Genomic DNA, 22186 nt, shown 5'->3' with positions numbered 1-22186 from the left:
CCCAGCTTTCTGCAATGGTGCGTTAGTGGTAGGTCTCGCGCCCCCTTTTTTAGAACCTCGGGCAGATGGCTTACGTATGTTGTTACTGAATTTGACAGATCCTTGTCCCCTGGGATCTTGGAGATCCAGACAACTGGCACATTTCCTCTCCTCAATTCCGGCTTCCGCAGGGTATGACACGTCACTTACCGTATTTGAGAAACCATGTGTTGGCTCGGGCGCATATAGACATTCCCTATCTGTTATCAGACATTAGTGGCTCCTCGACAGGACTATCTTCCCCCTTATGTGACGAAGTGGTCGCATGATCTGGGAGTAGAGATCCCCCCTGATCATTGGCCCAAACTATTCTGCTTGCTTTACAAGTCATCCATTGCGAGTAGATTCCAGGAAGCGGGGTATAAAATAATGTCCAGATGGTATTATGTCCCGGTCAGATTACAGAAAATGTTTCCATCCGCGTCCCCAGTTTGCTGGCGCTGTGACTCAGCCCTGGGTTCGATGTTACATACTTTTTGGGATGGCCCCAGACTCAGTCTCTTCTGGCAGTCGAACCATAAAGCTCTGTCCTCAATTTTTCAGTTTTCAATCACAAACACACTTGTTTTTTTCCTATTATTTCTATCGGATCTACCAATGAGTATGCTTCGTATGTCTCATCTGTGCTCTTTGGTGATTGCGGCTAGGTCATGCATCCCTGCAAGGTGGAAATCCTCTTTGTCTCAGACAACTGGCTGCTGGATTCAAAAGGTGGAGGAGATCCGGAGAATGGAGGAACTTACTTCGCAGCTGCGATCTAAACATAAAGCTTTTCTGGATGCTTGGGCCCCCTGGTTTGTTTTCCAGGACTCAGGATTTTCAGAGCCTATTGGCGTGAGAAATGAGACGACTCACTGTGTACTCTTTTATGCTTCCCCACCCCCCTCCCACCTGTGGTACTTGTTCGTCAGTGTTTTGTCTGTGTGTAAGTGTAGCAGTTGAGATAATGTTTTGTGTGTTTGTTTTCAATTGTCATGTGCAATCTATTTCAGTTTCCATAGGTACCTGATGCTAGCATTTTTCCATATGGGTACGGGTTTGGAAGATATGTTCTTCTTGGTCATTTTCGTTAATGGCACCAATGGTAAATGCCTTTTTATCAGTGTTTTCTTGCAGTGTACATGCGTAGACAAATATCTTGTATTTCAAGGACGTATATCACCGCGTACTGCAATTACCCCTCTATTCTGTAAGTTCAATGTATTATCTCGACCTCTCATTGTAGTGTTATGTTTTTGAAGTATGCTAAGTACTCGGGCTACTTTCCCGGTGCACTTTGTTAAATTTAAATAAAGAATATAAAAGAAAAAAGAAATTCTGCCTGGATGGGGCTATTACAAGGGAACAAAAAAGATGTCCTCTCTTATGTGAGCAGCCATCTCCGCCACCAACTTGGTAAATATATACGGGGAGTCATAGAAATCCCGAACGGAAGCACCTGGAACTGAAAGTGTCTTACTCTCCCCTTCAAATGAAGTGTCACTCTCAGAAATTTTTGATGACCAGGATAAAAATCGGCAGATGGTAATACACATCCTTTATATCCAGGACTACCATAAAACAATCTTTGTAAAAGGAGGTCTACTACAGATCTGAGTAACTAGTACTCTCCATGACCTTCGACAGCCTGGATACGGACCTTCCAGACAAGGATCTCTGCTTGTAGCTGGGTATCTGAATTTAAACATCGCTTCTAGTCTGCCCCCTAGTCACTATAGTGAGCACTACATGTAGCAATGCCGTGCCCACAATGGGCTTCACAGTGCGCACACGTGGGATATCGGCCCTGTGGATGACGCAAAGGACTTGCAGGGCGGGCCAAGGAGGAGGCTGGGGAGGAGTAATGTAAAAAGAAAGCAGAGCAGCCTGGGCTCCTAAACACCAAACACCACCCCATGGCACTTGCAAGCCCTCATTTGCATATGGATTAAACTGCGTTTTTCCTGCTGGTTAAAGTCAGAAGAAAATTACAAATGTAGCATTTAAATCATGGATAGGTATGCTAGAGAGCCATATAAGTGGTGCATAATGTCATATTTTGGTGACAGACTTTATTTAAATTCCACAAGATGAAAAGAACAAGCAACACTCTTTATTTGTGTCCTACTCTTTAATACCACATGTATTTGCAATATACATAGAATTTTGTTCCACAGAAACTAAAAAGAAAGTAAAATAAAAGAAATTAACTTCATTTCAGACAACCCCCAAATAAAAACACTTCTTCCTGCAATAACAAGCTACTTTACAGGCTTATGTGTGAATACTTCATTAGCTTGTTCTCTTCTCCAGTCTTAAACAGTAAAGCAATTCTCTTTTAAACAACATTTTATAGTGACACACACAGTAAATAGTTAGAAGCTCAGTGCAACACAAATCACATTAATAAAACAACCCACCCTGCTCGAGAACAAATGCACTCTTCAAGTCCAGCATGATCAGCTCGACACAATAGTGGATCGCAATCCATGGCAAGGTATACAGCACCTACTCAGTGGAACCACATTTCCCATCATCTGAGGTATCAGTGTACTGCTGCCGCAGGACAGAAACTTGCCACCCGATCCTAGTACCTGTGTGGTGGGAATAAATCAGATCGTACTCGTTTCCACGATATACGTGGAACCAGGCTGATGCATACACAACCCTAGAAAAGACACAGAACTACCATGGCGAGTTAACAGATCTTCTGGCTGACTATTGTAGTGTCACCATCACAGAATTTGAACTACTGACTCCTCTCATGCTCTGTTCCACTACGGTGTTGAGCCAAAAATACTTTTATTATTTAGAAGTTAAAATCCAATGGCCAGATTACCACGTCAAAGAAACCCCTAAAAGTAAATGTCCATCCTTAAGCACCATTTCATTTTTTTTGCCTAAAAACTTTCAAAACCATGCAGATTAATTCCTTAATATATCTTTATAGTGATAAGTTCTCCAAAGCCCTCGCATTTACAGAATTTAAACATACCATGCAGACTGTAGCCACCACTAGAGGGAATATAGGAGCTTTCTGCATAGTGTGTTATCGAGTTCAAATTTATATGCCGTTAGCTCCCTCTAGTGGTGGCTACAATCAGTCAGTATGTGCTCGTCTTTAAGTCTATGTAGGGGATTTTTGGGTCTAAAATTGGAGCTTGGACGGCTATGAAAATATATTTAAAAAACTAATCGGCAAACTATTTCAGACCTAAAACAACATGATGATAAAAGGTGGAGATTCACTTTAAAGATTGTGTACAATAATAGACCTCATATGTCGGTTGTTTTTTTGGCCAGTTCGCCAGGCGTGAAATTTTCACACATGAATTTCTCTATGATCAAAGGGCGAGACTGCATTGTTCTTTGCAGTGTAGGAAATGTCCCATCTCTCCTGCTGCCAGGAAGAGCAAGGGATAAGATACAAGCACAGAAAGGAAGAGAGGAACACCGTAGAAGTCTTAGTATTCCAGAAAACTCTCCATAACATTTTTAGTTATGCAACTTAACACATTTCTACACTTAATTCTCAGTATAGACATGAAATATAAATTAAATTCTGCATTATTAAATAAAAAAAAACTGGTTGCAGTGTAAGAAACTCCAATATATTGGTTAATGTGGCAATAAGTGGAACAGAACAGTGATTGAACTGAGTAGCTGGATAAAAACAGACAAAAGTTTAAAACGGTGAGGGGTGTGAGGGCAGTGTGTCTGTGCGGGGGAGGGGCAAGATGTTTAGGGACACCAACATGGAGGCCTAACAATAAATAATTTTAATAAGATGAATGACATTTGAAGACCATAAAAGAAGTATGTAAGAAAAACCATAGCATGTGAAAAGTGTGTGTATAAGGAAATGGACAAGTTAATTTAAAGGGGTTGGCTACTTTCTGGTTACTGCTGATCAGTGTGTATATAAGATGACTATATGGCTCTTAATACCATGGCTTTTGTTGAAATTCTGCATCCTTTTATAAAGGTATGTCCCTTGGCCAAGTCTTTTGTTCTATCCGCACAGAGGTCCTGTCCATAAAATGGCTGCTGATGGAGGGTCATGTGACCAGGCAAATCACTGCACTTTTCATCTGGACTATGCAGAGTTTGGTCCAGTGTGTTTGAATGGAGGAGGCTGAGTGATGTGTCTGGTGACATGACCCTCCATCAGCAGCCATGTAATTGACTGGACCTCTGTGCTGACAGCCCAGACAATTTGCCCAAATAATGGGATATAGCTAATGAAATAGAGCAAACACAGAATATCAAAAAAGATATATATTAGTAAGTGTCATAGTCACCTTACATGCACATTGTTAGCAGAAGCCTGAAAATGGCCAACCCCTTTAAGGATGAGACAGTAGTGGCTCCAGTAGATTAGGTTGAGATGATGAAAGCAGAATAAAAATTGAGGAAGATAATGCAGCGGCCGTGTGTCGATCACTTTTCAGTGATGCAGATGGGAGAGGGATGAATGTGTAAGATGCAGGAATTACAGTTGGGTTGCTAGGTCCCTACCCGGCTCTTCAGGATGTAGAAAACCAGGAATAACTTTTACAATCCATGACATGTTAACACAGACACTCTCTTCCTACTAGAGAGGAACCATGTACACGTAGGTATACATGAAATACATGCATACAAAAGGTTCCTGTGAGCTATATAAAGGCAGCCAACTTACGGAGTAGTAATGAGATATGTAGCCAGTGTGTATACTGTAAGACCCTCCCAGCCCACCCACCCTCCCAACGTTTGGATCCTTCACTCTGTTTTCTTCTTCAGTGCTGCTGGAAGCTTTGCCTGAATCCTAAAAGGGGAGAAAATAAAAAGGAACAATTTAAGATCTAAGGCATAGACATGGCTGGCAACAATAAGTATTAGACAAATATAGAACTCAAGTCCTTGGAGATGGCAGAAGACAGCATTCAGAATGTGACCTCTAATACGCAGGACAGATATGTCAGCAACAGCAGTATTCGGCCACTTTCACACTGGCGTTTCTGGATCCGCTTGTGAGATCCGTTTCAGGGCTCTCACAAGCGGCCCAAAACGGATCACTTCAGCCCCAATGCATTCTGAATGGATAAGGATTCGTTTGGTCTCCGTTGCGTTTTTGAGGCGGACACCAAAACACAGCTTGCAGCGTTTTGATGTCCGCCTGACGATGCAGAGCCAAACGGATCCGTCCTGACTTACAATGAAAGTCAATGAATCACTGACTTTTTTAAAGAATAATGCAAAACGGATCCGTTCTGAATGGATACAAGCGTTTGCATTATCAGTGCGGATCCGTCTGTGCAGATACAAGACGAATCCGAACGCAGGTGTGAAAGTAGCCTTAGATGTGTACTTCCAGCCATATGAAACAACACCGTAATCCATAAGAGATGCACAGAAAAATCCCAAAGTGCCTAGTAAACATGGCTTCCTCACGTCACCTCTTCCTTATAAAGTGTGAATCATGTATACTGCAATATCAGGGGAAAATGATAAAAAGAGCTACATTAAATGATAGGATATGCCATTAATGTCACATAGATGCGGGTCACCTCACATTAACCCCTTAAGGACTCAGCCCTATTTCAGCCATTTTTTGCAAATTTGACCAGTGTCAATTTAAGTGCTGATAACTTTAAAACGCTTTGACTTAGCCAGGCCATTCTGAGATTGTTTTTTCGTCACATATTGTACTTCATGACACTGGTAAAATGAAGTAAAAAAATATAATTTTATTTATAAAAAAAATACCAAATTGACAATTTTTTTTTTTACAAAATTGCAAATTTCCAAGTTTCAATTTCTCCACTTCTATAATAGATAGTAATACCTCCAAAAATAATTACTTTACATTCCCCATATGTCTACTTCATGTTTGGATCATTTTGGCAAAAAGGTAAAAGCCGCAGGTCTGAATTGACCTGCGGTTTGCGGCGATCGCCGACACGGGAAGGGGAGGGACGGGGGTCACAGGACTCCCCCCCCCCCCCGCGTTGTGACAGGGTGCCTGCTGTTGCGATTAATCCCTGCCGCAATCGCGATTTAAAGTTAGGGCATACCGGTACGCCCTGAGTCCTTAAGGGGTTAAAGGAAAGCACACAGTGAGTTTTATTTTTATTTTTTTTATACTTTTTTTTATACATTTTTATACATTGGAAATGTAAGTTTTTAGTCAAACTAAAATTGGATTTCACCTGGTGATTTTAATAATATTTTAATAATATCTGGTCATTTTAAAATAAAAAGTAACATTTTAAGCAGTTGGGCTGGAGATGGCTTGCCCTGAAAAACATGCTTTTCTGCAGTGTGTAAAATCCTATACACATGCACTATACGTCACTTTTGCTGCAGGTGTTGTAGGTCTCATGTGAACATGGCCTTACTACTCTTGCACTGTAAGATCTGGAGAACAAGACCCTTGCTCCATAAATCTCACTCTGTGGAAGGTGCAGGCTTACATGTTCTTTTCTATGTGATCTATATTCTTTAATTATAAAATGCAATAGAATATCTTGTCTTTTTTTGTAGGATAAAACAAAACTTACTTCTCAGTTATAGATTTCATGTGGCTCTGCACCAGAGACACATAATGATCAATTTGTACCTACGACAAACAGAAATGAGCAGAAAATGAAAACCACAATGCATAGTTGGCATACATTAAAGGACATCTATAGAAAAAAAAGCATTTGCAAGTTAAGAGTATTGCCACACATGGGGGACAAACTGGAGATTTTCCGCAGCAGAAACGCATGAGGAAAAGCCACAGCATAATTGAGTAGCAGCAAAGTGGATACGATTTGACAAATGCTCATCCACACGCTGTAGAAAGTGTCTGCCAAGGAATCCACACAAATTTGATCTGCAGTGCGGATTTTAAATCTGCAGCATGTCAATGTTGGATTCCCACCATGGATTTCCACCTTTCCAATGCAGAGAGTGAAACTGGTCACACCTGCAGCATTTACGCTATGAAATCTGCAAAGAACCAACGCTATTTGTTTTGATTTTGCTGCAGTAGAATTCAGAGAACCCACAACGGACCAGTCTCATGTGGACATACCCTGAGGTCGCAGGCCGATATGTGACACTGTAGAGGAAAGGTTGTAATATAATAATCAACCATGTAGTACATGGTTGCATAGGGACCTCCAATGTTTGCAGCAGTTTTCTGCTTTGGCAAGTGAAGAGGGTCCAGAGGAATCTCCTATATGACATCCATATGACCTGATGGGATAACCTTTTAAGGCTACTTTCACACTTGCGTTCGGAGCGGATCCGTCTGGTGTCTGCACAGACGGACCCGCTCCTATAATGCAAGCGTTGGTATCCGTTCAGAACGGATCCGTCTGCATTATATTTCAGAAAAAAATCTAAGTCTAAAGTTAGTCAGACGGATCCGTCCTGACTTTGCATTGAAAGTCAATGGGGGACGGATCCGTTTGAAATTGCACCATATTGTGTCAACGTCAAACGGATCTGTCCCCATTGACTTACATTGTAAGTCTGGACAGATCCGTTTGGCTCCGCACGGCCAGGCGGACACCCGAACGCTGCAATCTGCGTTCGGGTGTCCGCCTGCTGAGCGGAACGGAGGCCAAACGGTGCCATACTGATACATTCTGAGCAGATCCTTATCCACTCAGAATGCATTGGGGCTGTACGGATCTGTTCAGGGCCGCTAATGAGAGCCTTCAAACGGAACTCACAAGCGGAAGCCCGAACGCAAGTGTGAAAGTAGCCTAAAGGGTACCTAAACCGTTGTAAAACAAGCACAAAGGGGCAGAAGTGCTGCTCAGAGTGGTCTGCCCCTTCAGCTTTCATCAGCTCTGCTTGGCTTTTTAAGCTTGTGGAGTTCTGATCCCGTATACTTTCTATAGATCTGTACTACTACTAACCTCCCTTCTGATCCTCAGCTGTGTCATGTGACCAACACTCAGATCTCCAATTGACACAGGACAAGAAGCCAGTTACTTCTCTATTTATTTCTATGAGACGAACATTGAGGCTGCCATAGGAATGCATAGAGAAACTGGCTACCTGTCCTTACATAAGACGCTGTGTTATTTGGAGTGTCAGTCACATGACACAGCTGAGGATCAGAAGGGAGGTTATAACTCACAAATACAAATTACCTTCACTACAGTTTACATCATGTACCTTTCTAACAAGTCAGAGAATAAAAAGGTTTGTGGGAGTGCTTAAGAGTATGATTTTTAGCAAACTTACTAGTGTAGGCACAAACTATCTTGAATAAACTTACCTTGTATTTCTCATACACAACTGGAGCAGTGAAGGCGATCAGGACTCCTACGGGAAGATGAAAACAATGAGTCACTGAAGTCTATCTTTAGGCACAACATAAAGCTTAAAAAATGGTTCCTTACCAAGAATGAGAATTGTGATCCCGTTGAACACAGCTCCAACATAGGTCGTCAGCCACATGAGGAGGGCAAACTGGTAGGTGAAAATGTGAAAAGCAACTTAAGAATTTCCATATGGAAGGAAGTAATTAATATCTGTATAATCAGTACATATTTTAGAATGCAAAATATTACATATATTTTATAGAAATGCAGACAGATGCACATTGCCGGTTGTGCATAGTAACAACATAGCATAATGGGTGAGAAACTCTTCCAGAACAATACAATTCATGGGATTTTTTTTATTTATTTTTACCTTGAGGGAATCTACAAGGTCCTCCACAAGAAAGAGCCTTATGATGTACTTCAGGGCATGGTTGACATGAGCAAGGGATGCATTCGCTCTCTTCTGAAGGCTTTCAGAGGACAAAGTGATATCCTTGTCCAGCAGAACCCTGTGAAAGCAGTAAAGTAATTGCATTTATTATTTATATTCCCCTGTCAGGCAGGGTGTAAATGTGATTGTCCAAAGGCGCTGCTGAGCACACGGATCATTAGAAAACAAGTGTTCGCACATTCTGTTTGCTTGGGCAATGGCCCCAATTACTACTGAGTAGAAAGGATGTGTCCCAAATGCAGCTATAGATTACAGGATGAGATTAGTGATGAGTAAATAGATTCCTCATCAACAAGAAGCTCCCCTCCCGCTGCTTTACTGACAGGGCCGGACATCTTGCACCTGCACCACTGCTTTAACAGTCACTGCTCCAGAAGCTGAGATGTAGGAGTTTCCTTTTCAGAAGTGGTTGTCCAGATGGGACAACTCGTTTAATCCAGCATCTGGTAAGGGTCCATTCACACATCCGTGTGTGCTTTGCGGATCTGCAAAACACGGACAGCGGCAATGTGCGTTCCGCATTTTGCGGACCGCACATTGCCGGCACTAAGAGAATATGCCTATTCTTGTCTGCTATTGCGGACAAGAATAGGACATGTTCTATTTTTTTCCAGTATTGGAATTGCGGGTTATGCAATTCCGGATCGGGGCCGCACGTCGTGCGGCCCCATAGAAATGTATGGGTCCACAATTCCGTTCCGCAAAATGCGGAATGGAATTGCGGATTTGTGAATGGAGCCTAAGTCTGACTAAGATATGACTCAAAATGTAAACTATTTGCATGAAGTTTTTAGATGTCACAAATATAAATGGCTTCAAAATGTTAGTCACTGATGCTGCAAATGCATCCATGATAGATTAGTGACACAGCTGCTATCCCCTTACACTGCAGGCTCCCCATGCTCTCCTGTGCGATTCATCTTAAGCCTGTCTCCCCTCTCTGCCTTGTCATCTTTCTCTTCCCTGTCAGCTCTTACATGCAGGAGACCAGTGTGAAGCTACATTTCACAGAACTACACAGGAGAGTCAGCACACACAGATAGTACAGATCTGCACTCCTAACGCTTGACATAGGAGAGACATAACATCTTCAACAGAATACACAGAGGAACATGGAGGGGAGGAAAGGGCTTGAGAGCTGCCAGGAGAAATTTGAGTTCAGAGGAAGTCAGGCACAGGGGAGAGACAGAGTTCCTGTTTACACATTAGAGCATGCTCTGGGCTGGTGGTCACACTTTAGGTGACACGACCAGGTTACCATAATGAAAAGGTTCAAAATGGACGCAACTTACTTAGGACGAATTCACACGAACGTGTGTGACCCGTGCCTGTGCTGCGGCCCGCAATGCACGATCGCCGGCCGTAGGTCAGCCGCATCGGATCGCGGACCTATTCACTTTAATGGGTCCGCGATCCGGCCGTTCCGCTAAAAGATAGGACTTGTTCTATCTTTTTGCGGAACGGAAGTACGGGACGTAACCCCACGGAGGCACTCCGATGTGCTTCCGAGGGGTCCCGTCCCGCGATTCCGGATTTGCGGACCCATTGAAGTGAATGGGTCCGCATCCGTGATGCGGAATTCACACGGAACTGTGGCCGTGTATTGCGGCCCACGATTTGCGGGCCGCAATACGGCCACGGATCACACACGTTCGTGTGAACTTAGCCTTAGAATGTAACAAATGGCAGTTCTAGAATAATGGTGGCGAGTTATTTATATACAGTACAGACCAAAAGTTTGGACACACCTTCTCATTCAAAGAGTGTTCTTTATTTTCATGACTATGAAGGCAACAAAACTATGAATTAACACATGTGGAATTATATACATAACAAACAAGTGTGAAACAACTGAAAATATGTCATATTCTAGGTTCTTCAAAGTAGCCACCTTTTGCTTTGATTACTGCTTTGCACACTCTTGGCATTCTCTTGATGAGCTTCAAGAGGTAGTCCCCTGAAATGGTCTTCCAACAGTCTTGAAGGAGTTCCCAGAGATGCTTAACACTTGTTGGCCCTATTGCCTTCACTCTGCGGTCCAGCTCACCCCAAACCATCTCGATTGGGTTCAGGTCCGGTGACTGTGGAGGCCAGGTCATCTGGCGCAGCACCCCATCACTCTCCTTCATGGTCAAATAGCCCTTACTTTCAAAGTTTTCCCAATTTTTCAGCTGACTGACTGACTTTCATTTCTTAAAGTAATGATGGCCACTCGTTTTTCTTTACTGCTTTTTTTAGCTGCTTTTTTCTTGCCATAATACAAATTCTAACAGTCTAATCAGTAGGACTATCAGCTGTGTATCCACCTGACTTCTCCTCAACGCAACTGATGGTCCCAACCCCATTTATAAGGCAAGAAATCCCACTTATTAAACCTGACAGGGCACACCTGTGAAGTGAAAACCATTTCAGGGGACTACCTCTTGAAGCTCATCAAGAGAATGCCAAGAGTGTGCAAAGCAGTAATCAAAGCAAAAGGTGGCTACTTTGAAGAACCTAGAATATGACATTTTCAGTTGTTTCACACTTGTTTATGTATATAATTCCACGTGTTAATTCATAGTTTTGATGCCTTCAGTCATGAAAATAAAGAAAACTCTTTGAATGAGAAGGTGTGTCCAAACTTTTGGTCTGTACTGTATGTAAAATAAACCTAGAGTGCTTCTTTAGGCTACATGCACACGACAGTGAAAAATGGCCGCGTGACAGCCGTCTAAGCAACGGCCGTCACACGGCCATTTTTAGCACCAGTGAAAGTCTATGGGGCTATTCACATGGCCGTTCTTTTGCATCGATGATTTTTGTGTCTAATTACTTGATTCAATCGAGTAATCATTTCAGCCCTAGTTCACGTCACGCATTGCACCCGCGTGGAAAACTTTGTGAAAGGGGCCTAATAATCTACAAAATGCAGTACAGTACAGAACATATATAGAATTGCAAATGCAGCTCTGGGCTATAATAGGTGCTCTAATTCAGGATCAATACAAGATACAAACTACAATGTATTCACAATGTTACACTACTTTATGTAGGTAATTTCAATGGCCTGTGTCCGCAGCTCCACTCACTATGTCTGTCCGATGTGTATGTGTGAACAGGAGCTTAGGTCAGTGTATCTCGCCTCAGGTTCTGCACTGTAGGGGATACACCCTTTATCTCCTTGCAGTGTGTGTGTGTTAGACCTCATGCACACGACCGCATCCGTTTTGCAGTCCGCAAATCACGGATCCAGGCCATGTGCACGTCACCATTTTCTTTTTCCCTTCTATAGAAACGTCCTATCCTGGTCCGCAAAACGCATAAGAATGTTCTATCTTTTTGCAGAGCCGCGAAATGGACAAAGGCATGCGGACAATCCGCATCTTTTGCAGCTCCACTGAAATAAATGGAAAAAAATAAATAAATACAGATCAGATGCGGACCGAACATATGGTCGTGTGCATGAGGCATTACTGTCTAGCTGCTGACTAACTAGTTCACCAGCTCCCCTATAAATACCTGCTTGTCCCATTCTTTTCCTGATCATCACAGGTCCTGCTAGGTTCTGCTAGTCTGCTTTACCCTGCTGTCTGAGCTATATTTGGCCTACCTGTCATTATACTGACAGTTGTCTTCCTAGACTTTGACTGCGGCCTGTTCCCGACAAGTTAGCTTGATTCCTCTGGTGCTCCTCTCTGGTGTCCCTGATCCCTGTGGGTCAGCAGCCTACCACTCCTTGGTACAGTGGAGCCACATTCACAGATCGTTACAACAATCTTTAAGTCTACATTTTAAATGCCTTATCAAATCACACTACTGGTCACATTTTCTGACACCAACCAATTTAGAGGGGTTGTCTTGGATTTCAAAAATTGTTAAAAGCAGGAAATCTGCTAAAAAGTAAAAAATTTTATAAAAAAAATTATGGCCTCGCTGGTATCCGTTTTTGTCCTGCAGTGAGGATGCCAAAAACACCACTGGCACCAGAGGCCACATGTTGCACATGCTAGTATCGCTGCTGAGGCCGGTGACTAGCTGCACTTTGTGCACGTATAACACATCATCATTGACGGGATGTAAACTAAGACCAGTAGCGATCACTAGTGCTAGATGGATGGGCGAGTTAAATTTTTTTATTTCTTTTTAAATATTTAGCAACTTTCCTGCACTGTCATTTTTAAATCCTAGACAATTCCTTTAAATAACAGTTAAAGGGATTCTGTCACCAAGTTTTGGGCTATAGAGCTGCGGACATGCACGGCTAGATCGCCGCTAGCATGTCCGCAATATACCTGTCCTATAGGGCTGTGTGCTTTTATTTTCTTTAAAAAAGGATTTTAGAGATATGTAAATTGGTCTTATATGTGTCCAAGGGACTGTATGAACCTTCCTGGAGCCCAGCACCGCCCACCTGTGAAGGAGCCCAGCACCGCCTATGTCCTCCGAATCTCCTCCTTTCATCAATGATAGATTGCCGTAATCTCGCGATGCTGATGCCAGCACAGGGAAGGAGCACTATACCGTCACTGCGCATCGCGAGATTACGGCAATCTATCGTTGATGAAACGAGGAGATTTGGAGGACATAGGCGGTGCTGGGCTCCAGGAAGGTTCGTAAAGCCCCTTGGACACATACAAGACTAATTTACATATCTCTAAAATCCTTTTTTAAAGAAAATAAAAGCACACAGCCCTATAGGACAGGTATATTGCGGACATGCTAGCGGCGATCTAGCCGTGCATGTCCGCATCTCTATAGCCCAAAACTTGGTGACAGAATCCCTTTAAGGCAATGTTTTATTCAGACACAAAATAAATTGAAGTAAACAGGACTAAGGCTACTTTCACACTGGCGGTAGCCTTTTCCGGCAGGGGAACAGTCTGCAGGATCTGTGCTAATGGAAGTCCACTCCGGCCTCATTCACTATAATGGGGCGATTTTTGTCCGGCCTCCTTTTCGCATATTTGCCATGCAGCGGCCAGAGTGGACTTCCGTTAGTGAAGTAGCCTAAGAATGAAATATGAATATAAGAATATGCAGCGACAATCAAACTTTTCTGATTATAGTTGAATGTTCTTTTGACAACTTTACGTTAAAAAAAAAGTTAAAGGGGGTGTCCCATCACAGGAGCATGTACTCCGCTATCTACGGTAGTCCCACAGGGTTGAATGGTGTAGTGGACATGCATGTGTGTCTGCTGCTCTGTTCAATGGGGAAACACGGGCCCCTGTTCTCAGGATCTGAGGGGATACCAGAGGTCGTATCCTATCACCTATCCAGGGTAGGGGATAAGGTCTTGTAATGGAAAAACTCCATCAATCAAAGTTAATGAATAAAGACACAGATGGGCCTCATAAAATAAAGCAGCTAAATCCATGTTACACTTCCACACCATATCTAAACGGTTTTCTAGATTACTCTAAGGGATTTTCTCCACAATACAAACTGATTTCCTATCCACAAATGAGGGAATAGGCTGTGATCATGGGGATGCCACCAATCACGAGAATGGAGGTCCTGTGCCACCCTCTTTATGAGATTGTTAGAGATTGGCAAGTGGAGTGTTTGACAAAGTGCATGGAGCGAGAGCATGCATACTGGACACGTTACACACTGGTGTGGGTTTAGAAACTGAATTTCCACACGGATTTTGTTGCATATTTTCTGCAGATCTCACCTTTGGCATCGCAATGCAAAAAAATAAAAAAATAATAATAATTGCACAAACTACTGACATGCTGCAGATTTCTAGATCTGCACAGCAGGTTCATTTACACAAGTCACAGCTTACATGATATTTGTCTTATATCAATCACTTTGCTGGTACTACATTATGCTGGGTTATTCCGCACAAGAATCTGCGCTGAAAAAAAATGCCGTAATCCACAATGTGTGCAGGTGTCCTACATGGGAAAACCCCAACAACTTAATTCACCAACCTTTCATAAAGAGTATTCAGTGCAGAGGTTTACATTGTCTCTTAAAAGGCACTACCACAAACTCATGGAAAATGTACACCAATAGGAGACAAAACAAGTGTCTTACTTGAAGGGATGACCCTCATCAGTTTTCTGGACGGCTTGCATGACAGCCTTATAGACACGGAAGCTAATTGTGACAGTCAGCAGAGCTAGAATCAGATAGGAAATAACACTAATGATGCTGAAGGCTGCAAGTGACAAGAGCAGAATCATGGTCCCTCCGAACACCATTCCAGACTTCTTTACATCCCTCCAGAATAGCAGGTCGTGCGCTGAGGAAAAGAGATGGATATTATTAGTTAACCACCCTAGACTAAATATTCTTTCATCTGCACAGCATGAAATCTAGTAAAGTCTAGAAGTATACAGCTAGGGTAGTTCTGCAGGCATGTGTTAATGGTTCTAGATTACAACGCTCTTAGGCCGAGTTCACACTTCAGTTATTTGATCAGTTATTTCAAATCCGTAATTGGGAGCAAAAACTAGTAGTCAAGCCTACTGAGAGATCAGGTGTAATGGAGAGATCTGCACCTCTTCTGTGGTTTCAAGCCGAACCAGGTTTTGGTAAACAATAACTGATGGAAAAAAAACTGATAAAAAAAGTGTGAACTCAGCCTTAGGCTACATTCACACCACTGCAAAAAATACATATAATGTCAGTTTGGCAACCGTATTGCATCAAGTTTTTTCTCCCCATTCATTTCTATGGAAGGCAGCGCTTGCTTTTTTCCCCCGACTCTGAATAAAAAAAAATAAAAAAGTGTGAAAAAAAGAAGAAAGGGAAAATGCTCTACCTTAGGCCATTGTGCAGCCGTTCCCAGCGCAAAAAAAATATGACGTCATATTTATTTGTGGTGCAAAAACAACGGAAAGAAACACCACGGAAGCACTCCGTAGTGCTTCTGGTGTTCCGTGACTCCGTTCCGCATCTCCGGAATTGAGGACCCATTCACTTGCCCAATGGCCGTGTGCATAAGGCCTAAGGCTCCATTCACGCGTCTGCAAAATGGGTCCGCATCCGTTCCGCAATTTTGTGGAATGGGTGCGGACCCATTCATTCTCTATGGGGACGGCATGAATGCGGACAGCACACAGTGTGCTGTCCGCATCCGTAGTGCGCGGCCCCGATCTTTGGGTCCGCAGCTCCGCAAAAAGATAGAGCATGTCCTATTCTTGTCCGCAGCTTGCGGACAAGAATAGGCATTTCTATCGGAGTGCCGGGCTGGTGTGTTGCGGACCCACAATTTGCGGGTCTGCAACACACCACGGACGTGTGAATGCAGCCTTAGAGTAGAATCTGCACTGATTCTCCAACTGAAATAAGTGGGAGGCTGAAAAACTGTGCAAAAACTGGACCATAACCACGCAGTCTTCTGTCAAACCACGGTCATTCTCCATTAAAGGGGTTATACAAGACTATTAAATGCCTGGGCCCCTCACAATGAATATACTTACCTAGCTCCCTGCACCAAGTCCCTGAACCAATGCTGCTGCTTCTCCCTGTGCATGGATAACATCTGGTGTCAGGGGGAGCAGCCAATGGCAGGTGGGGACGAGCCTCCCTAGCATCGCGGTTCATGCTAGGGAGTAGGGAGGCTCGTCCGCGACACCAGATGTTTTCATCTGCGCAGGGGGAGAAGCAGCAGCGGCAGTGCTGGGACCTGGAGCGGGGAGCCAGTTAAGTATATTCATCGTCAGGGGCCCGGCATACGGGGCAGCATGTTATAGTCTTGGATAACAACTTTAAACCGAAGAAAAGGTATAGAACAGCAGAGTAAGGAAATACAAAACTGAGGTAAAAGTATACACATAAATCAGTAATACATATGAACCTAAAAAAACATTAATACATTTAAGGGAAAATTTAATCTTCCCCACTTTCCAGAGGCCCATAGCTCCCTTGTGTGTGCATGTAAGCTTTCTGTAAATGTTTGCAGACCTTCTGAACCCACCTACTACAGTCCTTAAATGAAAATCAGACATAATCTAGCACATGACTCTTTCTAGAACCAGCCCTGTACCTCACATGGACCCAGAGATCTCCCCATTCATTGCTCTGTTAGATTTATATCAAGCTGACAGCTCAAGGGGAGTGTCTTTTCTGCTGCAGCTAAGGGGGCGTGTCCATGCTCCACCTATCACAGCTCAGGAGGCAGTTGAAGGATGAAACTGAGCATGTGCGACCATCTCAGACAGCAGATGGCACTATAAAGATACATTTTACTGAATAACTCTGTGGCACTGCAGAATTTTTAATTACATGCAATTACAAAAGAATTCAGATCCAGATGCTAGTTTGAAAACTAAGTTTGACTACCTATCCTTAGGCTAGGTCATCAATATCAGATTGGCCGAGATCTAACTTCCAGCATCTCCCCGATGATCTGTTTGCAGGACCTGCATTGCAGGAACTACACCGCTCGGCCCACTATGCAGTGGCCGCACCTAGATACTGCAGCACTGCTCTCATTCACTTCAACCACTGAAGCATCAGTTATGGAGCAGCTTTTTTAAATCCCACTTTAAGGGTTCAGCTACATGGCGACGTGTCGGACAATGGCAAGACACAGAAAAGTTGCATGTGTGATATGTCTGCAACTTGCTGACTATTTTACAACTGTGATTTGACTGTGAAAACACATCCAAGTTGCATTAAAATCAACAGAGGAAAAGTTGCATGCAACTAGCGACACAAAATCCGACATGTCTGAAGTTCGAGACTCTTGCGTCGTAGTCACAGCATGTTGTGGGCACATTGTGACACCACTGACAAACATTACATGAAATGCTGTGTGACTTTCTTGTACTGAGACACTTTCACATGTAAGTGAACCCTAAAAAGGAGGTTGGGCCACCATTACATTTTTTTAATTTTTTTTTACTTTAATTCAGCATGAAAAACTAGTTACTTTTGTAATTTACTTTGTTGCACAAATGATACAGTTGTGAGATATTCTCTTTATTATAATGGCTTCCCCCAGTGTTTGATGTGTCTAATGATATGCAAGTCCGCCTACCAAGGTGGTCGCACATGCTCAGTTCCATCCTTTAACTGAGAAAGACCATGCCCCCTAAACTGTCAGCCTGAAAGGCTCTAGCAGAGCAATTGAAGCAACAAATGGGGAGATCTCTGGATCCATGTAGGTACAGGATGGGTTTTTGCTCTGTTAGATAGTCATGTACTATATTAGGTCCGATTTTCATTTCTTACATCATAGCATAACCCTTTAATTACTCATAACACCTGTAGAGGAAAGTTTGTAATATACTTGATGTTTCAAAGTTTCATGGCTCAGCCATTCATAGGAGGTGGATTCAGAAGTTTGCACATGTACCAGGGAGAAAAATAGTTCTGGCCCTGTCCGCAGCCAAAGCGATTTCTCGTCCATAGCCACTGGCAAAGGATGTGACATCAGCATAATTTTCAGAAAAGGAGTGTCACGTGACCAGGTTCCCGAGAGGCTAATTCTTGTAACTTCAGAATGGTAAGTACATTACAAACTTTCTCTTACAGGGATGTTCAAGGGGATATCTAACTATTTGTTACTGATCTGATCAGTGATAGTCCCCAAGCAGATGCTGATGACCTATTCAGAGGATAGGTCTGTGATGGCTAACCTCCGGCACTCCAGCTGTGGTAAAACTACGACTCCCAAGATGTACAATTGCTTGGCTGTTCTCAGAACTCCATAGAAATTAATGGAGCATGCTGGGAGTCGTAGTTTCACCCCAGCTGGAGGTTAGCCACCACTAGATCAGTTAACAAATGGTCAGATAACCCCTTAAAGTGTACTGGAGGTGGATCTGTAGGACCAGCTGGGTCCCAGAAAGCCCCCATTAAGAAACCCTGCATCAATGCTGCTAGCATGTACTACACAAGACTGCTCAGGCCAGTGATTGACTTGCAGCGATGATATCACGTACATCCACATGACCGCTGAGCCAAATAAAATAAAAATAAGACTGGCAGGGACCCCTGGAACATCAGTGCTGTAGCAGTTATTTTACTATTTTATAACATTCTGCAGTTATTTTTCAAAATTAATTGGACAACCCTTTCAAGGGACCCTAACAGGGCATGTATTGAAAATTATGCATACAGAGCTACTGATTTAGTAAAACCAATTAAAAAAACACTGTACAATATTAAAGAAATCCTCAATACAATGCATGTTAGGGTTCCACAAGGATTGGATTGAGGAACATTAATCTGGAGAAAAGGCCCCATTACACATTCAAAAACGGTCGGTTGAACAATCATTTGGCTGACAGCCATCTCTCCCGACTCGGCTGAACATGTATGTGTATTCAACAAAAGACTAAATAATTTGTATGGGGAGCAGTATACAGCAAATAGAAAGACATGAAGGAGAGGGGAGATGCAGCTGCAGATTCTCTCTGAGACTCTCTCATGAGAGCGGAGGGGGATTATAAGGCAAAAAACTTTAGTAAGGCATGAAGACTCAAGAGATAAAATTGAGAAGATATGCATTTTCAAAGACATGCAGAGATGATTAAAAAAGTCAGTCCCTATGGGCCTTATTCCTAGTGCTGTATGTTGCCTCTGTAACGAGAAGGAAACCAGTCTAAGGGCTCATGCACACAGCCCTTGACATTTTTGTGGTCCGCAAACTGCGGATCTGCAAAACACGCATACTTTCCGTGTGTTTCTGCATTTTGCGGAACAGAATTTCCTGCCCTCCATAGAGCGGTCCTATCCTTGTCCGTAATACAGACAAGGATTCTTCCAACACTAGGGTGAAAGTACCCTTAAACTGCATGATCAACTCTACCAGGCAAAAAGCCTGGTTTAATAGGGCTGGTCATGCCGACAGAGGCTCTTTAAATAAAATCCTGAACTCTTTCAGTTTTCACTCTGGCCACTGAATCACATCATGCAATGAGAATTGCTATTCGGTACAGATCACTTTTCACCAGTCATCCTATTATCACAGGCAGGATCACAACAACAGATAACACAGCTGTACATATAACAGGATCCACGATTCACAACAAGTAATGGGGAATGGCCTCAGCTCATATACTCCTCCCACCCAGTAGTGACCTCTGCAAAGGTCACAGAGCATGCCCACAACACTCAGATGTCAATGAGCACCCACCAGACAATTGTGTCCATGGCCTATGTGGCTACTGTAAACATCTCTCCAAATGCTGTAAATAGTTCAGGCAATAATATAGTTGCCCCTATAATAGTGTACAGGAAAAAAATAAAAAATCTACAACACACTAGAATGGTCCACCAATTTTCCAAAATACACTCATTGACAAAAAAAATAACGCACCCAGATAGAAAAGTGAGATTGCTGTAAAATTCAGCATGTTCTGTCTCTGGCAGATATATAAATTATTACAGTTGTGGTCTGATTAGACACTGGGTCTTGCCACAACAGGGCGTAAAAGTGTTTGCCTATAAAAAGGCTCTCAAAAGTCTACTTTTGGGTAGTGTACCTCTTTGTGAAAGATTATCGACTGCTAGACATGCCTCTACAAGACACTTAAAAACATTTGCCCAGTTGAAAGACTTTGCATCATTGATCTGAGAAGGATGGTTGTTTCAACAAATTGCACGCCAATGGTGTTGAGAGCAGAGGTTATGTGAGGCCACAAACAATGGGTGAACAGGCACCAGGCGGCCCAAATAGACCACCAGTGCTTCATCAACCGACAAGCACAAGTAGCTCCAACGGTTTCATTGTTCACCACCCAGATACAGGTGACATCTTCATTATACACTCCTGTCTCTGCCCAGACCATTCCAGGACGTTAGCAGGAGGAATTTCCGTGTCACGGCACCCATTACATGTTCTGCCAGACAGCCAGCCACCTTTAACTTTCTTTCCCAATGGTGTTGTGAATGAGAAACCCGGACTGTTATGGACTGGAAACCGATAGTTTTAGCAAGGGATCCTGGTTCTGTTTGAGATCCCATGATGGTCGACCTTGAGCAGAGTGCTTCAACCTTGCCTTTGCTGTGGAGCGACACACTGCCCCAACTACTGCAGCCATTGCATACGAGAGTTGGTCACTCCTAGTAGTGATAAGAGTGACACCAAAGGTCTGCAATATGGTGCAGGACGTCCTGCAGCCACATGTGTTGCCTCTCTTGGCAGGGCTTTGAACTGGCATTTTTTCAGCAGGATAATGCTCGTCCACACAGAGCAAGGGTTTCCCAGGAATGTCTCTGCCAGATTGCAACCCTTCCTTGGTCTGCCCGGTCATCAGATTTAATCGCTAATCAAGCATTTATGGGATCAGCTGGGATGTCAGCCTCTGCATCCTATGAGAGTGAAGGATCCACAGGCCCAGCTGCAACGTATGCGCAAATGTGCAACAGGATGCCATACAGAACCTGTATGCCTCCACACCCAACCACATCTCATCTTGTATCCAGGCTAGAGGTGGCCCAACATGGTCCTAGTATCTCCTTTCAATTGTACAGTTTTCCTCAACAAACAGGATTACATACACACACAAAGTTTCATTCAATTCCAACAACTCCCCCGTGCGTTTTTTGTCAATGAGTGTACATTGGAACCGAGAATAGAAGAAATAAGATCTGGTCATGTTCAGAAAACCAGGTATCCCCCAGCAGTCACATTTTTTCATCAACTCATCTTTTAAGAGGTCAAATGGCTCTGCCAAGCATCATATTCTCTATTTGAGGAGATACTAAACATATTGAGATATCCATGGCTTTTAAGCTGGCCATACACATTAGACAAATGTTGGCAGAAAGTAACTGCTGATTTCAGTGGGTTTGGCTTTCCCGACTGAATTGGGCTGTTTGATTTCAACTGCCCAATGCTTTTGTTCTCAGGCAGATAAGCTGCTACTAGAGTCGGACAGATCTGGACACATAAGCCGGCCGTGCATGTGTATATAGAGGGCTCCGAATAAATGGCTGCTGGCTAAACAAGTGTTCAGCTGATAACTAATGTGTATTCCTATATTTAGCATGGTCAAGAGAAAGAAAACTGAGCAAATAACCTAGTTTTATAGGTCCAGCTCTACTCAAAAGACAATTGCCAGCGCATGTAAAACAGGTAACTCTACCGTGCCCACCCTCTAATTTCTTCCCCAAAGAAACCCTTCAAAATAGTTAGTAGTTTTGACCATGCTAAAAAGCAGACCGGGCTGGGGATGGTAGAACAAACATACCATTTTTGGGGCTTTTATCATCAGGACTAGTGTGAATGTGAACTTTGATTCTGCCAGACACTGCTCCTGCTCAGGGGCCATGCTGTACTTTAATGTGCTCTCTGCTTTCTTTGAGCCCCTTCACATCCATCCCCTCTGCCAGGAGACCACTACAGCTGTCACTCAGAGCTAAGGGGATGTGGAGCAGCTCAATGAAGCACTTCACAGTGAATCAATGGCTACTGGGCACTTGAAGGGGCCGAATCTTGCAGAATTTAACTTCACAG

At 43.2% G+C, this 22186-nt stretch overlaps 1 protein-coding gene across 2 annotated transcripts in view; it reads right to left on the bottom strand.

Moving 5' to 3' along the window:
- Positions 1-2134: 2134 nt before the first annotated feature.
- RTN3 (reticulon 3) overlaps positions 2135-22186 on the bottom strand; it is a 48301-nt gene continuing 28249 nt past the window's right edge. For both annotated transcript variants that reach the window (XM_040410636.1, XM_040410637.1), the window contains 6 exons: positions 14806-15013; positions 8698-8836; positions 8403-8472; positions 8279-8325; positions 6561-6619; positions 2135-4825 (listed from right to left, as the gene is read on the bottom strand). In XM_040410636.1, the coding sequence (XP_040266570.1) occupies positions 4780-4825; positions 6561-6619; positions 8279-8325; positions 8403-8472; positions 8698-8836; positions 14806-15013 (569 nt within the window). In that variant the 3' untranslated portion in view covers positions 2135-4779. The remainder of the gene's footprint in view (positions 4826-6560; positions 6620-8278; positions 8326-8402; positions 8473-8697; positions 8837-14805; positions 15014-22186) is intronic.

The sequence above is a fragment of the Bufo bufo genome, chromosome 10 (assembly GCF_905171765.1).
Source record: "Bufo bufo chromosome 10, aBufBuf1.1, whole genome shotgun sequence".
NCBI lineage: Eukaryota > Metazoa > Chordata > Amphibia > Anura > Bufonidae > Bufo > Bufo bufo.
This window is presented reverse-complemented; position numbering and strand designations above follow the sequence as displayed.